The following is an 18,319-nucleotide window of genomic DNA, read 5'->3' on the forward strand; positions in this document are numbered from 1 at the left end:
AGGATGACCCCACCTGCGGCTCCTTGGCCGAGTACTTCGGGGCCAAGGGCTTTCTCGTCGCGGAGCAGCCCATTACACTCAGCAGCGGCAGCAAAAGTCCATGTCCGTCCACTATGGAGGCGGATATGGCCGAGGTCTCCCGTCGCCTCGGCCAGCGGTGCGAGCTGCCTTCCAGGACCCAGACGGATTTTCGCAGCTTCTGCGTTGCCACTCTAATGTCTGGGTCCTGGAAGCGTCAGGGAGCTTAGGGTGCGGGAGTGGCTGGGCAGGCGGCCAGAGGGAGAGGCTGTAATCCTGACGCTTCCCGGGAAAACCGTGAGCCTGAGCCGGAAAGAGGAGGAGTGGCTGGAATGCTATTACAGGCACATCCGGCCGCTCTGCCTTAGGGCTCGGGCTCCGGGGGCAGAGGACAAGGGATGCTTCTTCCTGGGAGCGTCAGGACTCCCCCTCACTAACCCCAGCCAGGACGTCCTGCGCCTGAAAGCAAAGTACGTCAAGAGGCAGCCTTCGCCGCCCGCTACCACCGCTGCTATGTCTTCTCCTCTGGCTTCAGCTTCGGCTTCTCCTCCAGCTGCACTGTCTCAGCCGCCTGCTCCACCTGGCGAGGAGAGGCCGTCCACCTCTGGCCTGCAGCCCCCTCCATTGCCTCCGCCTCGTTATTGGGGGGCTTTTCAGGACAAGTTTCCGGTAGGCTTGGGTGGGAAGCCCCCTAGTAGGGCGGAGGCAGCCGCGATCGGGTTCACCGACCATGGCTACTACCATCACTGGAGGGGGGAGCAGCTCGGAATCCGGACGCGCCATCTCCTTGAGCGGTGCAGCGACCGGAAGGGCCGGAAGCCTTCCCTGGCCCGGGTGCAGAGTGCCATTAGGGCCGAGACTGCAAAGACCACCGGCGTGCCGACGGTGGACAGCGTCCTGGCAGAGTGGGAGCTCTCGAGGGCGCTGTCCGCCGTCACCAGTGACCAGCAGCTGGTCATGTCGGTGGTCCAGCAGTCTTGGAAAGGACTGGAGATCCAGACCGTTGGGGACAAAGGCGGAGGAGTCGTCACCACCATGCCCTTTAAAAAAGGAGAAATTATTTGTGATTACCATGGGGAGGAGTTGTCGCACGAGGAGGGCTTAAGGAGACGGGAGGCCCTCCCCCGTGTCTCCTCCTCCTACATGTATTTCTTTAAAGGGCTTGGTGGGAGGACCCTTTGCCTGGATGCCCAGTCCTGGCCCTGCCCCTGTCACCCGGGCATGGAAACCTTCGGAAGGCTTATGAACCACTCCTGGCACCGCAACAACGTGCGGCCCTTTGTGAAGCTTCTAACGCTGCCACAGGGGCCACGGGAGTGCGTTCTATTCCGCGCCCTTCGGGACATCTCCATGGGGGAGGAGCTGCTGCTGGACTACGGCGTTAGACGGGGGTCCTTCCGAGGAGAAGGCAAAAACTTAGATTGGCTGGACGACTGGGCGCGCAAGTCGCATTAAGAAGCATTCTTAATTCTTAAATTTTTTTGTATAATTAGCACATCTTGGGTGTATCGCCTTTTCTTGTTGATTTGCTGAATGTGTCCTCAATTGTAAGTCACTTTAGACAAAAGAGTCTGCTAAATGTTAATGTAACTAGTGTAGATTCATAAGGTGGTGTTGCACATCAAGGTTTGCGCTTCATCATGCCCAGCATCCTAAAAAAAGTCAGGTAAAAAAATTAAAATTTACCAACAGATCAAAGGAGAAAGTAGGAATTGGTTTAAGAGGAAAATACAAAAATGTTTAAAAAAATAAAATAAAATAGCTTACCATGTACTCCCTCACTTAGGGGCTTTGAGGATGCATTCACACCTTTTTTCCACTGGTGATGTTCTAAATGACATGAAATGACAATTAGTAATTTACTAAATAATTAGTAGTTAAAATTACTAGTAATTTTTACTGTACATCATTTTAATGTGTGTATAGGTATCTAAAGGCATAGTACCTGGATGATCCACAGTCTCATCAGCCAGATCTGGGACTTTAGAGGTTGAGCTGTAAACCTGTGAGGGAGAAAATAGATGGGAGTGAGCAAAGATTTAAAATAATAAAATATAATAATATACATAGCAAACTACTAAACTTAAAAATTTAAACGTGTTAGATGACCAAACAAATAAGCTTACATTAAATATGTCATCATGCTAGATGTCATCTTATTTAAGTGTCACATATGCTTGTCAAGATTTTTTTTTTAAGTTAACAGGCTTGAATACAATTAAATAATAAATAACAATGTGCCAACACCACATTTTAATTAATATTATGCAAGTTATCAAAACTGGCATTCAAACTCGACAAACCGCTTGACACTCATTTAAAATAGAGACTATCAAATCAAATAAAAAATCATATCACTTTTATTGTCACATTATCAGCAGCACGTGTGCTATGATGAGTGAAAAGCTTAGACTATTCTAACGTGACTATTCATTACTACCAAGGTTAGCAACTTTATTTTGGGGGAGTAAATATATACCAAGTATAAAATTTCACAGGAATGCAAAACAAACTATACATTTATCTGTCTATAATGTGGAAAAGACACAGGGAACATGGCAATTTCATAGCAATACTACACACAAACACAAATTAGTATTACAAGAGAGTACATTTATGATTCAAATGTTGTCACAGCCTCAGTATAAATACATAAAAAGTAAAAAATAAAAAAATCTCACCTGTGTGTCCACATTGGGGAAAGCTTTGTGCACGTTCTCAATTTGTACTGTAATCTTCATCTTTTGATTCCCATAATATGGCGCCGAGCTGAGAGTGATCGTTGTGGTTTGAATCTTCTTACTTCCTGTGTTGTTTTGAAACTGCGCATGTGCAGATATTACTTCACCTATTGACCAAAATGCAGTACTGCAGAAGCAACACAACTCCCTTTCATTCATGTTACATAAGCAAGCTGTTTAAATGTGAAAACTTACTTTTTCTATTTTTTTCCAACACACCACATAAGCGAATTGTTTAATTTAAACATAGTTACATTCTTTGGTCCAACTAAAGCCATAATTAATTTTTTTGAGTGTATAATGTAACACTTACAAGTTTTTACCCTTTCTATTGTAAACATTTTGTAATGTAGTTATTCATTTAAATAACAAAAAGAAAAATCTGTAAAGATGAGGAAGATCTACATTTGTGAAAATAATATTTACCCATCAAAATCATTTAAATTCCTGTATAGTCTATCAGGCCTGTAGCCAGAATATTAAAAGGGATGGTTCTTTATTCTGATAAATTTGACCTTTTTTGCAGTTATTCGCCTTATTTTCTATTGAATTGTGCATTTTAGTGATATTTTAAGAGCTAATCTTTGCTGGATCTGCTTGTCGGATGGTGATCATAACCATGATTTTTTGATGCACTAAAAATATTTCCTACAATTTTGTCAAAGTGCTCACCATACTATTTTATATCGAACTATTAATTTACAAACTTATTTAAAAATGCTTATTTTTAAACGCAAATCTATTATCATATATCATTTAAACATATAGGAATCTGCTAAAACTTGTTTTAAAAAAAACTGAAGCCAATGGGCAAATGAAAACTGGCCAGCTCATTCAACTTCAGAATTTGGCCACTTAATTAAAATTATAATAAAGATAAAAATTGTCTTAAAGCTTTTTTCACTCTATAATTTTCATAATGTATGATGGCATAGCCGTCAAAATGGGATAAGTGAGATCATATAGGGGTTAAATTCTGGACTTTGTCAGTGGCTAAGGGCCTGTCTATCTTGTGTTTATCATGAGAAAAAAAGAATTATGTCACAATAGAAATTTTATGCTAAAATTATATTTTGTTTTGCGTTATAACGCAGACCAAAGCGTCTTGCACGCCTGTTTGCGTGGCAGCGTCGCCCCGCCCACTTCATCTTTTAGCGCTAGAGCGCGCGTGCGCGTGCTCGGTGTCCCGTCGTCCGCCACAGTCATGGCGGCCCCGGTCGCTCAGTTTGATGAAGACTGGGAGGATTTTAACGAATTCAAAGCGGCAGATTCACACACCAGTTGGACGGCAACACCGGAAAATTCACCCCGGTTACAAAGTTTCGCATCCTTAGACGAGACACTGAGCGCGAGCTTCCCATACTCCTGCAGCGCGTGCACGAACGACTCTGTGACCGCCGTGAGCGAGAGCGAGCTTCTGCGCGACGACGAGTGAGTGACCAAAACACACTAAAATATGATTATAACACAAAATACACAGAGACCACAACATATACATGTTAGCCAGTTCACTCAATGATGTGATGGTATGAGTAGTTCGCTTTCAGGCTTAACGTTATCTTCTGTGATGGTTTGTTTACACTTGCTAAAAAAGTACCTTACCATGTTTTTGTTTGTTTGTTTTTTCACTTTTACCACGGTTAACGTTAGTAAGTCTGAAAGTTATACAGCTGCGGTTTTTATGACACTGTACAACAATAATTATATTTTACAATACTGTTAGGGTAATGTTAGGGGTAGATGTTATTAAAATACAATTTAATAGGTAAAATAATTTGAATAATTATCATTATAATTACTGTTTTTACTTTAAAGTGAGTTGTAGGTTTAGCTGGAATTACATTGTGTAACATGGTAATATTAGTGTCAGAGAACTACATACAAAACGAAATATTTGACATTAAAACTGTATTTTAGACGTGATACCTTATGATGGATTTTAGACAGGAGACTTTAATAAAGCATATTTGGAGCAGTTTACTGTAGAAAGTGTCAAAATGAAATAAATGATATATTAATTTGGTAATTTGATTAAATTAAAACGAAACATTTTTTACATTACAAGTATTTAAACTCAAATTATTAATTAATCTAATTTAAATAACTTTATTGAAATATTATTTTCAAAATAAATAAAGTGTTTAAAAGTGCATATATTTAAAAAAAAATCAGAATTATGTTTTTAACATTTGTTATCTACATTCTTTGTAAAACCATTGTTTAACCATTGTTGTGAAGTGATCATTACAGTAACAGTCATAAAGCAAATATCAAAGATGTTTTTAATGTTGTATTATAGAAGTTAAAAGCAATCACTTGAGTTTTACACTTTTAAAACGTTGGCATAATTACTAGAATATATGTTTATTTCGTTAAAGAATCGTTTGAGAAATAGTTTCTGAGCTTTTCAAAATGCACCTCTTTATCTTTAAAAGTTAAAGTTTAATATAGTTTATAAATGTGTAGTGCTTTTTTTTTAGAAAAACAGATGAAAGGATGTGTTGAAATGACACCGTCTTCAGTTTATGAAGCAATAACCTGCATGAATGTTCAAAAAGAAAGTGGGTTGTTATTTCCTTTCTATTCACAACTAGATTACATGCATCTTTATGAATCAAGGTCTAAAATCTAGTTAAGTCTTCTAAAATATGACCAAGTGTTTGGATTATTGGTTATGCTATTTTCTTGTGTAATGTTTGACAGCATATGGAACGCTCTGACGGAGAACTATGGAAATGTGATGCCGGTGGACTGGAAGACCTCTCACACTCGTTCACTTCACCTGCCCACACTTAACCTCCGACCTCAGGAGGTCAGATCTGTTCCGTGTTTGTTTTTACATGTGTGATCTTTTCCACCAGTCAGACTGAGCCCAACTGTGTGTGTTTGTGTTTTCAGAGGCTGGAGGTCAATAATCTCGACCTGTCTGATGACGAGGAACTCAGAGATCAGATGGACATGCACACCATCATCATCTCCTGTGTGAACGAGGAGCCGCTGTTTACTGCTGAGCAGGTATATAGGGCCCTTTGAAATTATTATATATTTTTTTTATTTATTTATTTATTTATGACATTCTGTTTCTTTCACTCTTTACCACTCATTTTTACGTTTTTTTATCATATAATTTTTTTTTCATATGGGTAGTAAGGGCCCTGAGAAATCGTTTAAATTCATCAAATTTTTGCTTTATTTTTTCTCTCTTTTCTCCAGAATTAGTATATATGGGGTGTTATGAAATCAGATAAAAGAAAAAGCTAATTCAGCTTTAATTTTTCCACTCTTTACTGCGGAACGAGTTATAATACCCTATGAAGTCCTTTTTTATTCATTCATTCATTCATTTTCAATCACTCTTTCGGGGCTGGGTCATGCCACTTTGGAACCCTTGAAAAGGTATCACTGCTTGTGTATACAATTATTTTAAAGTGTAGACTACATAATATTTTTTTTTTGTGTGTGTGCATTTAATTATTATATATTTTTTTAATACACTTGTTGTTGTTTGCCAATTTTTCCAATACAGTACTCCTGTAATAAATATCAGCAGTTGGTCGTACTTTCATTATCACTTTCACTTGAAATCACAATCAAATCATGTTTGTATGAAATAAGCTCTCAGGCAGGTTTACGCTTGCAGACCTTGTGCTATGGCAACAAAACAACTCTGGATCATGTCAAATCATTCATTCATTCATTCATTTTCTTTCAGCTTAGTCCCTTATTTATCAGGGGTCGTCACAGTGGAATGAACCGCCAAGTACTCTATAGCATATGTTTTACACAGGCGGCGCAGTGAATAGCACGTTCGCCTCGCAGCAAGAAGGTCGCTGGTTCAAGCGGTTCATTCCGCTGTGGCGACCTCCGATTAATAAAGGAACTAAGCTGACAAGAAAATGAATGAATGAATGAATGAATGTTTTATACAACAGATGCCCTTCCACCTGCAACCCAGTACTGGGAAACACCCATACACACTCATTCACACACAGTCATGCACTATGGCCAATTTAGTTTAACCAATTTACCTTTAGCGCATGTATTTGGACTGGGAAACCGGAGCACCCGGAAGAAACCCACACAAACACGGGAGAACATGCAAACTCCACACAGAAATGTCAACTGACCCAGCCGGGATTTAAACCAACCGTCTTGCTGTGAGGCAACAGTGCTAATCACTGAGTCACTGTGCTACCCCATGTCAGATCATAAATAATCAAATCCACATAGTTTGATAATCCACCTATGAAAGACCGACCCCTGGATTGCTGCACTGTTCACAATAGTATTCTGATCTGTAAATACACTGTGTGTGTGTGTTCTGCAGGTCATAGAGGAGATTGAAGAGATCATGCAGGAGTCTCCAGATGATGAGGAGAATGAGGGTTCGTCTCAGTTTGACCTCTCCATGATGTCACACGAGTTACACACGCTCGCACACTCCACATCCTCCAGCAGCTTCGAAGAGCGTAAGTGCTGCATGTGTGTTTGGAAATCTCTGGAAAGCAAAAAAAGCATATTTGGAAATGCTAAAAATGCAATTAAATACATTTTTTGTTATTATAAAAATAATGCAATTAATGAAATTATTCAGTTATTTTGCTGTATAAAAGCTGTTTTCCTGGTGTGAAGACATTTTATAAGTAATCTAAAAAACATTTAAAACTACACTACCTGACAAAAGTCTTGTCATCGATCCCAGTTGTAGGAGCAACAAATAATAACTTGACCTTATTTAGAAAAGTGGCAAAAGGTCGTTTTTTTTTTTTTTTTTTTTTTTTTTTTTTTTTTTGTTCTCCGAGGAATCATATAAAACATTAAGTATTTTAAAATATGATATGCAAGAGCATACTCGCACTATGTACATTGGCCTAATACTGGGCCAAAGCACGCTTTTCCTCTCTGCCCTCTTCCCCGATGGCCCGCACTCACATTACATTCTGGCCTGGGCACGCTTGCGTCATCGATGATGCGCTGTTCAGTAAGCGCTCTCGCTCAGCACAGTGGAGATTTCTCTAGTTGTATTGTTTTATAGTCACTTGGGATGCGGTGACATGCAGTCAGATATTTCCCCGAACAGATCAGCCGCTTTTGATGCTCATAAACAATCATAAAGTCCTCGTGCTGCAGGAATTAGGAGGTTTGCTTTTTAAGAAAAAAAAACTCAAAATTTACAATATATACAATTGTACATAAAATGTGGTTTAAAAATATACATAAGGAATAAAAATTTGTAAACATACATGACTTTAAGGGCATATAGCAAATGAGTGCAAACCAGAGTTGTGCAGATATAGAACAGCATATGAAACAGTCCCACGTCACGTCTCGTCTTCAGTTTCGGGCTTAGGCGGTTGCACTCACACTCAAGCATACCGCTCCAAAGCCCAAGTGAACCGCACTCTGGCACACCTCTTCCAACCGGGCCAGGGCCGGCCAAGTGAGCCATGCATGAGTCCGATTCAGAGCACTCACACTTCTCAAACGATCCGGGCAACGGGCCTTGGCACGGTTCGGATAGCATATCGTGAGTGCGCCCTAAAATTCTTTTTTGTGACTCTCATGCAATTATTAAGTCCTCAAGTTTATTGTAGTTAATTTAACTGTAAATTTTCCAAAATGTGACTAATTAAAAAAAAATTGTGTTGAAATTTTCTGCCCCGTAGAAATTGAGATGAGCTTTAGAGTTTTAAATGATTGCTCTGAATCGATTCAAAATTTTTCACCACAGCTCTGTTTATCATAGAAAAAAATAAGTATTTCATGCTTTTGCCATGTATAAAACTCTATGCGTAAACCGATTGCCTATTTTTATTTTTACAATGTTTATTTTACTAGCGCACATTGTTATTGTTTTGGTGAATAATTAAGCCCTGCAAGTTAAACCACTGAAAATAATGTTTTGTCTTTATTATCCAATAATAAAGTCTGATCTTTTGACTCTGCGTTTAGAGTGCCGGTCTTTCTCTGATGATGTCACATTCATGGTTTCAGCCACAATATTCTTAACCATGCCCCTTTTGAACTGTTCGTTTGCTAGAAAATGATGTGCACCTAGAAAGCCCCAACCTCTTCTAACTATTCTGTTTCAGCTGGAAGTTCATCAACTTAAAGTAAAAGTATCAGCAACTTTCAGTTCACGCAGAGTTTAAAACTACCCAAACACAAAAGTCTTCTAGGGTGTTCACACCAGACGCGACTTGCGTAAGTAGATTGCGTGAAGAGACTCGTGAACATTTTACTTGCTTTCACGCCTCAACACTTCACAATAGACACGGATTCACATCATGTGAGGGGCATCTGTCTGCCTACTGACTTCAGTTTCTTTGCTAAATGGCTAACATGGGTTTCATTGAGAGAGTAGTTGTGCTTTATGTGCTTTAGGAAGGCTGAAAAACGGTGTAGATTCGTTCTGCGCCATCTCTGGGTCCATCAGATCCTTCAGAAGCTGCGCCTGGTTGATGGACCGTTTCAGCGTTACTTCCAACTGAGCCAGTCCCAAACACCCCAGACGCTCATTCAGTCAGTCATTCGGTTGAATCGCGTCATTTGCACGAACAGCCCCGGAGGCTGTCTGATCACGTCAATGCATTGACTTGACATGTAAATAACTTGTGCTTGATGCTTCATCTGCGTCTGGTGTGAACATACATCCTTAGACTTTTTATTGAATGTTATATTAAATATTACATTCCCTCTTATGCGTGTGTCAGGTCTGCGTGGTCTGTGTGTGTCGGAGCTGCTGGAGCGCCTGGAGGAGGTGGAGCGGCAGATTCGCGGTTTCTCCGAGGAGCTCATCGATCAGCTGGCGGTGCGAGAAGAGCTGGACTACGAGAAGGAGGTGAAGAACACGTTCATCTCGGCGCTCATCCACGTGCAGAACCGACAAAAAGAGCATCGAGAGCTGCTGAAGAAAAAGAGGAAGATCAAAAGCACCGGCGGCGTACAGAGATCTGACCGCTCACACGTGCCAGGAACCGTAAGCATGATAATTACCACTAAACGCTCATTAGCAAAAACCCACACAACATTGGCATGCACAGAAATCTCAGTGCATTTTTCTTGGAATGGAGCATTGGCAAAGCTCTGCACAACACCTCGTCTGTTGGTTTAGCCAGGGATGTGTGATTTTCATCGCTTGTAATTAGGCCTATCACAATAATCAATATATCGACTTCAACACTTTAGTCGATTGTTCAACATCTCGATCTCTATTGGAGGTGTCTGTGTCATTATGGTTAAAAAACACTTTAGTATATACTAGGGATGCTTCGATCAATCGGAATTGGCCGATAATCACATTTCATGACTTGATCGGGACTCAATCAGGCTGATCTCATAAACAGATTGCAAGAGTTTGTTTACGAGTTTACACACAGAGCAAGTGCATGTGCGCAGCAGCGTTACGACAGGTGAAGAAGAAAATGATGTGTGCGGGCTTGAGCGATCTCTGCACTCTCAACACAACAGCTGTCAGGAGCTTCAATCATTCTGCTGCTATCAATAGTTAGAGATGAACAAAATATTTGAATGACCTTGCAAATACAATTGACCTTACGCTAAGCCCCGCCCTCCTTAGTTGCTGTTGCTACGCCTGTTAAGCTTTCATGCCTGGCACGTCTATTTCAGTGTGTATGCGCCCGTGTCAGACAATGCCAGGGATATAATAAGTCATTTTCGGTGAACAGGTGAGATATCTGAGAAGGCCAGTCAAAAAAAGACTGCAGTATGCATATTCACGACAGAATACGCAACGATTAGAAAATAACTGAATCAAAATTGAAGCTAGCTTAGCCTAGCCATGTCATACGCTAACCATTCAGCAGCTTAGTTCATGCACAGCAGGAAAGGTGAAATTTAAAATAATCTAATAATAACTAATTAAAACGTCTAAATCTTTATTTTTTGCCAAAAAGCCTGATAAGACTTATTGTTGTGCAATATAGCATTACTAACCATTGTTGTTATTCGTTGTTGCTTTTATAGTTGTGTAAATTGCTTCCTTGTCCTCATTTGTAAGTCGCTTTGTATAAAAGCATCTGCTAAATAACTAAATGTAAATGTAACTGACGAGGAAACACGCATTGACAGTGCTGCTACATTATTCATGCACAGAAAGAGCAGCCAGAAAGGGGAAATTGATGGATTTGTGACAAATATTAGCACCATTGACTCATAACAATGTACCTTTAACTGTCAGTATGTATGTGTGCTTTTCATACCGTTTCTATTCTAATTAGCAGTTCAGTGGAAAAAATAAATAAATTAAAATGCAAATCTAAGTATAAATAGCAGAAGTGAACAAATAGATTTTTCCTACCAGCAAATAATAATCCGACACTAAATATAAAAGCAGACACTAACCCGCTATAACGTCATCGCCAATGACTACATCTCTAAAAGACAAATGAAAACATCAGTGAATTGTAGCTCTGACATTGGCATGAGGGTAATAAATTACTGCAAAACAGCTGCGAGTGAAGTATATTGATCACAAGTGCTCAGATTGTCATCACATTTCGGTTCTGTTCTTTTGATATGTAATTTCAAATATTCGTGGCTTGAAACAGATGGAAATATGTCTGCTATTTGTATGACTACTATTGCGAGGGCTTAAACGGAGCAGTGCTCTTAATAAAGAGTGAAAAAAGACAAAGACAGCTGTGAAACATAACCTGCTTTGTATTTTTGTAAGAAACACAATTTACAGTAAGAGGTGTGTGTTATTGCCATCTATTTCTGAATTTTCAAAAATATTGAAAACAAAACCAACTTAACTCCGCTTCTTTAGTGCCCCATACAGCTTGATTCACGCTGGCATCTCTCCCCGTTGGTTTTAGGTTTTGGAAAGGGAAAAAAAATTCACCTCCCTGTCCAAACTTTTTGGATGCCGGGTATAAGATTTGCACAGTCCACAACGCTTTAGGTTGTTTCCCTTGCTTGAAAGCTTGACAGACCTCCTGCGCGTAGCAACGGTTGCTGAGCACGATTAGTGTGTGGCAGTTTTCGTGTGTGGCTTAGCGAAGGGTCAGTTGTATTTAGGCATTTTTATATATAGGAACTGAAAATTCTGTTTTTGACTATTGCAAGTTCACTAAAACCTGGTTCTAAATATTGGGCAAATAAAAAAAAATAAAAAAAATTTACTTTAATATATTTAATATTATAACTTGTTGTAATAAACTTGTTGCAATCTTCTTTTCTGAAAGAAAAAGTAAAGGATTTATTGGTGTGCATTTTAACTTCTTATACATCAAATAGGCACTCCAAATCTTTTCTTCATTGAGATGCTGAATTCTTCTTCCATCATGTTTCCCAAAAAATGATCTGTGTCTATAATTTTCTGTAAAGCTGCTTTAACCATCACATGTTCACACTAAATAGTTATAGGAGACAGGTTTAAGGGATATATTTGACATTCCTAATTAAGAAGAGATCTTCACTTTATCATACTTGAAGGGAAAATTAGCTTCATGCAATAGCAAAGTTATATAAAACTTGATGCATTAGAATCAGCACTCTTTATTGGCCGATCCCCATTACAAGAAATTGAAACTCGACATCAGCTGCAAAAATCCTGATTGGAGCATCCCTAGTATTTACTATAAAGTACTATAGTATATTTTCATGTGGGGACTTCCGGTTTTGTTCGTCCCAATAAGATTTTTTTTTTTTTTTGTGAACTAATAATCATCCACCAGTCGAATTCATTCTAATGAAGTAGTTGAACTTACTTGGCATCTTAAGAAGCAGAAAATGACATCTAAATCTGGCAAACAAGCAAGGAAAGATGCCACTAAAGATGATGTACCTGCACCTCATGGTGAGATTAGCATGCTAACATTAACTAACCTATTGGAGGAGCACAGAGCATCTCTCTATGCAGAATTTAAAACCATGTTTACCTCTATGGAAATAAAATTTGACCTCTTCCAAGCAGTGGTGACGGATCACAGTCTTTGGATTATGGAACAAAATCAATGCCTAAAGTCTTGAATTAAAAAGCTTGTTGAATATCACAAACTGAAAAAAATAATACACCGTATAAACAAGTTCTTGCATTTTAATGACTTGAATTCCAGGGTTTGTATTTTTAGGTCCTGAAATTTAACATATCTGTATATTTAAGCTGTGAATATTTCAACGAAAAATATTTCAAACACGTTTTCATACTTAAAAATTCAATAATTCATATTCAATTTTCAGATTTCACTTAAAAAATATTCAATACCCTTTAAAAATACGATGTATAATATTCAAAAGGTGATTTTCAGTTCATTTTATTTCAGTTCTAATATTCGCTTCCATAAATTCAGTGGATCAAATTCGACTGATAAAATTCAACATTACATCCGGGAACTGCAGGAGAAGCAATAGATTGCAGAGTGAAGATCGCCAGCTGCTCTAGCTTTCACCAGCAGGTGGAGATGGAATAATGTAAGATTTTTAACCCAGTAAACAGGTGAGAAAAAGGCTAATAAAGGCAAAAAAGTAGCATTCAATTTTATTATCAATACCTTGGACATTATAAATAATAAAAAGTATGAGTAAAATGAGTAAATGAGGTTTTAGTCATCTATATTTGCCCTTATGTAACGGAAGCCAGCTGGTGATCGCGTAAAGCTCACTCCTCGGATCCAGGGACAGACGTTGTTCTGCAATCTTATCGGAGTTTATCTCCCATGCTGGCTCGTTACCTGCTCGGACATGTGCGGTTACTTGCACATAAACCGTCTTTTGATGAATATGATGTTACACATTGTCTATCTTTATTGACTCTTTCTTCCATAGACGCTAAGTATTATATTGACAGCTAAAGAATAAAAACGTAAGAGAAACAGGAGAGAAAATATTATAATAATAATACAAAATAGATAAACATTGACAGGGCTAAGAACAATTACGAACAAAGATTTTCAAAACCAGAGAGATTTTATGAGAATGTCACACAAAACAGAGTTCATATGATTTAAGGTTGGTTATGGATGGGGCGTCTGATTTAAAATAATTTAACGTGCGAATGCATTAAAGGAGCGTCTTCAGTTATTATTTAAACGCAGCTATGTCAGGATTGGGATATAATTTCATTATTTAAATTATGATTGTTATTATTATTATTTTATGACATGTATTTGGGCTATTGCGCTTAAATAAGTCATCCGTGATTCTAAATTAATATTTCTATTTATCCTTTTTAGCTATCACTTTGTCGTCTTTCTCTTCTTTTATTTTGAATTTTTGGGGTTCTGCCACGATTAAACATTTGCAAAATGTCTTTAGTTTGTCCAGATTATCGCTTTTCCTCTAAAATAGAGACGAAGCAGAAGGAAAATGAATGAATTGATGAATGAATGAAATGATTGACGTTTTATGCATGTGCGGTGCGGCTTGCTCACGACAAAGTCGAACGAGTGGCCGCGAGCTCCGGTGGCCGGTCAGAGCCAGCGCCGCATATCAAACTGATTAAGAGATGCTGGATGGCTGCCAATATATGATAGTAATTCTTCCAAAGTTTCAGATGATATCTGTGCTTGTGCATAATAATGTAAAATGAAAGTGAAAGTCATGACATTTGGCCAAGCATAGGAATAGCCTACAAGAGTGTTTCGATTATTATCATGACATGTCATGCTTGGGCTTTATATGAATAACACCTCGCTGTTTACCATTTTCGAAAGTGGAGCTGATGTCGGCGAGAAATTGCTTGTATAATTGTAAAAAGAGTGATGAATATTAATGGATTTCTTATATCTGTAATTTCTGATAATATAATTGATTAGTGTGAGCTTATGAGTTTCCAACACAGCAAAAATGCATCCAGAATCCTAAACCAATAACTTTGTCAAGCAAAAATTATGATTTTATAGGCTACTGATTTTTTTTTAAAAAACAAGAAAAAAGAAACTATTAGCTACCCTAGCAATTGTTTATTTAAATATGATCATCTCAAAATATAAAATAAAAACATAATGGTTTGACTTTGTGAAATCATAAAACACACTTGCAGAAAAGAGTTAATAGAATAAATGAGCAAATACATTCTCTCCAGTAGATGGCGATTAAAGCTCAGTAATACCCCATGAGGATGAACATTGAGCTGCTTTGCAGGAACCCCTCAACCACGCATGTCAAACCACGCATTATAAACATTAATCTTATGAAACTAGCTGAAGTGACAACTATATTAAATTTAAACCAGTTTAAATAAGTTTATATGTTTAATACATGCAAAAAAGATCAACATTGCTAATCATAAAATACAAACGGTTGCTGAAAAGTTATAAATAATGGTTTTCTCATTTAATACTGAAAACAAATTAAAGTCAGTTATAACTGCCTATTATCAAACCACAGGCGACTCATTTTATTACTTATCATCGGCTGCAACATTGCCACTTTTGCGTTAATACCTTTTTCTCGCCTATAGGCTACATAACAATAAAACAATAATCTGGACAAACTAAGACATTTTGCAAACGTTTAACCATGGCAGAACCCAAAAAATTTGAAAAAGAAGAGAAAGACAGGCAGAGTGATAAAAAAGGATAAATAGAATAATTTAGAATCACGGATGACTTATTTAAGCGCAATAGCCCAATTAAATGTCATACAATAATAATATTAAAAATCATAATAATAATTTAAATGATGAAAATGTATAACCTATGCCAATCCTGACATAGCTGCGTTTAAACAGCGCAAACATTACTCCTTATAGTTATGCCATATTAGACGGTTCTGTGTGAATAACTGAAGACGCTCCTTTAATGCATTCGCATGTTAAATTATTTTAAATCAGACGCCCCATCCATAACCAACCTTAAATCATATGAACTCTGTTTTGTGTGACATTCTCATAAAATCTCTCTGGTTTTGAAAATCTTTGTTCGTAATTGTTCTTAGCCCTGTCAATGTTTATCTATTTTGTATTATTATTATAATATTTCCTCTCCTGTTTCTCTTACGTTTTTATTCTTTAGCTGTCAATATAATACTTAGCGTCTATGGAAGAAAGAGTCAATAAAGATAGACAATGTGTAACATCATATTCATCAAAAGACGGTTTATGTGCAAGTAACCGCACATGTCCGAGCAGGTAACGAGCCAGCATGGGAGATAAACTCCGATAAGATTGCAGAACAACGTCTGTCCCTGGATCCGAGGAGTGAGCTTTACGCGATCACCAGCTGGCTTCCGTTACATAAGGGCAAATATAGATGACTAAAACCTCATTTACTCATTTTACTCATACTTTTTATTATTTATAATGTCCAAGGTATTGATAATAAAATTGAATGCTACTTTTTTGCCTTTATTAGCCTTTTTCTCACCTGTTTACTGGGTTAAAAATCTTACATTATTCCATCTCCACCTGCTGGTGAAAGCTAGAGCAGCTGGCGATCTTCACTCTGCAATCTATTGCTTCTCCTGCAGTTCCCGGATGTAATGTTGAATTTTATCAGTCGAATTTGATCCACTGAATTTATGGAAGCGAATATTAGAACTGAAATAAAATGAACTGAAAATCACCTTTTGAATATTATACATCGTATTTTTAAAGGGTATTGAATATTTTTTAAGTGAAATCTGAAAATTGAATATGAATTATTGAATTTTTAAGTATGAAAACGTGTTTGAAATATTTTTCGTTGAAATATTCACAGCTTAAATATACAGATATGTTAAATTTCAGGACCTAAAAATACAAACCCTGGAATTCAAGTCATTAAAATGCAAGAACTTGTTTATACGGTGTATTATTTTTTTCAGTTTGTGATATTCAACAAGCTTTTTAATTCAAGACTTTAGGCATTGATTTTGTTCCATATTGGATATCTTCACTGAAATCGAATGCAAACCTCATTAGTTAGCAAATTCTCTCATTGAAAGAGGCATGCACTGAACTTGTGTGTTAGTAAAGTCTGTAGCGAGAGATTAGGTAGCTATTACATGCATACATACTGTTTCAAAGCTGGTCCCGGTCCCACGCAGCAGTAATTCTACTATTTATATTAAAAAGCTTTTTAAAAATATACTAAGGTGTAATAAACCAGCCAAGAGCAGCACAAAAAGTTTAGGGAAAAAAAATAAAAATAAAAATAAATAATAATTATTTTTCTGAAGAAAAATTTTTTGTCAATCTCGCAAACCTTTAATTTAACCAATGATCTTATGTATCAGTATGATTTACATTCACCAGTCAGTTTATTAGGTACACCTGTCCATCTGCTTGTTAATGCAAATTTCAGATCAGCCAATCACATCGCAGGGACTCAATGCATTTAGGCATGTAAACATGGTCAAGACGATCTGCTGCAGTTAAACCGAGCATCAGAATGAGGAAGAAAGGTGATTTAAGTGACTTAAAACGTGGCATGCTTATTGGTGCCAGACGGGCTGGTCTGAGTATTTCAGAAACTGCTGATCTACTGGGATATCACGCACAATCATAGGGTTTACAGAGAATAGTCTGACAAAGAAAATATTCAGTGAGCGGAAAAGTTCTGTGGACGCCAGTGTCTTGTTGATGCCAGAGGTCAGAGGAGAATGGCCAGACTGGTTCCAGCTGATAGAAAGGGAACAAGAAACGTTACAACCGAGCACGCGGAGGAAACCCACATGAACACTGGGAGAACTTGCAAACTCATCACAGAAAAAATCTGTCTTTTATATATAAATGCATATGATTTATTGTTATTTTTTGTTTGAGATACATTTAATTATCTCTAAAATCCGACTTTAAAATGTTTGACTGTATCTTACTGTTTCAGTATTTGACGACGGTGATCCCGTATGACAGGAGCAGTGGATCGCCGTCTGTAGACGACCTTCAGATCCTGACCAAGAGTGAGTCAAACTCTGTTTATTAACAAACCAATAACAACATACATGAAAGATAATCTGACAACAAAGGCATCCTCTGTTTTCAGGATCAGATATTTGAGCTCTACATGTTTTTTTAAATCTGTATCTTGAAATAGTGTAAATATTCTAAGATTGTAAGGTTAGATTTTATGATTATTTAGTAATGTGGACCATTGGAAATAATGTGCTCTACTGCTGAAACCTTTAGGTTTGGTGCAATTTTTAGAATGTTTATTCAGTAGTGATACAGTACATTAAACAATACATTTACAATATTTATGTTTCAAATAAAAACTGTCTTTTTGAACTTTAGATTCATCCTGAAAGTCATAAAATAATAATTTTCATTCTGTTTTATACACTGACAATAATATTTTGTAAACATCAAATTAGTATCTAAGAATGATTTCTGAGGGATCATGCGTAGCTGAAGATTGGACTAATAATACTAATCCAATTCGAGTTTTATACACCTCAAAAGGATTCAAATATAATACAAACACACTCACCGGCCACTTTATTAGGTACACCTGTAACGCAAATTTCTAATCAGCCAATTATATGGCATCACCTCAATGCATTTAGGCATGTAGACATGGTCAAGACGATCTTAAAATTTAAATTTAACCATTTGAATTTTTTTTTTCTTTTTTATATATTTCCAAAATGATGTTTAACAGAGCAAGGACATTTTC

General features: G+C 37.6%; 1 protein-coding gene across 4 annotated transcripts in view; it reads left to right on the forward strand.

Moving 5' to 3' along the window:
* Positions 1-3,933: 3,933 nt before the first annotated feature.
* fez2b (fasciculation and elongation protein zeta 2b) overlaps positions 3,934-18,319 on the forward strand; it is a 21,763-nt gene continuing 7,377 nt past the window's right edge. For 3 of the 4 annotated variants that reach the window (XR_012395635.1, XR_012395634.1, XM_005160865.6), the window contains exons 1-6: positions 3,938-4,190; positions 5,463-5,571; positions 5,658-5,774; positions 7,087-7,228; positions 9,473-9,738; positions 17,531-17,606. Coding sequence is in view for 2 of the 4 variants with exons in the window: in XM_005160865.6 (XP_005160922.1) it covers positions 3,964-4,190; positions 5,463-5,571; positions 5,658-5,774; positions 7,087-7,228; positions 9,473-9,738; positions 17,531-17,606 (937 nt within the window). In the remaining 2 variants the exon portion in view is untranslated. 4 annotated transcript variants of the gene reach the window in all.

This window comes from Danio rerio, chromosome 20 (genome assembly GCF_049306965.1).
Source record: "Danio rerio strain Tuebingen ecotype United States chromosome 20, GRCz12tu, whole genome shotgun sequence".
NCBI classification, from domain to species: domain Eukaryota; kingdom Metazoa; phylum Chordata; class Actinopteri; order Cypriniformes; family Danionidae; genus Danio; species Danio rerio.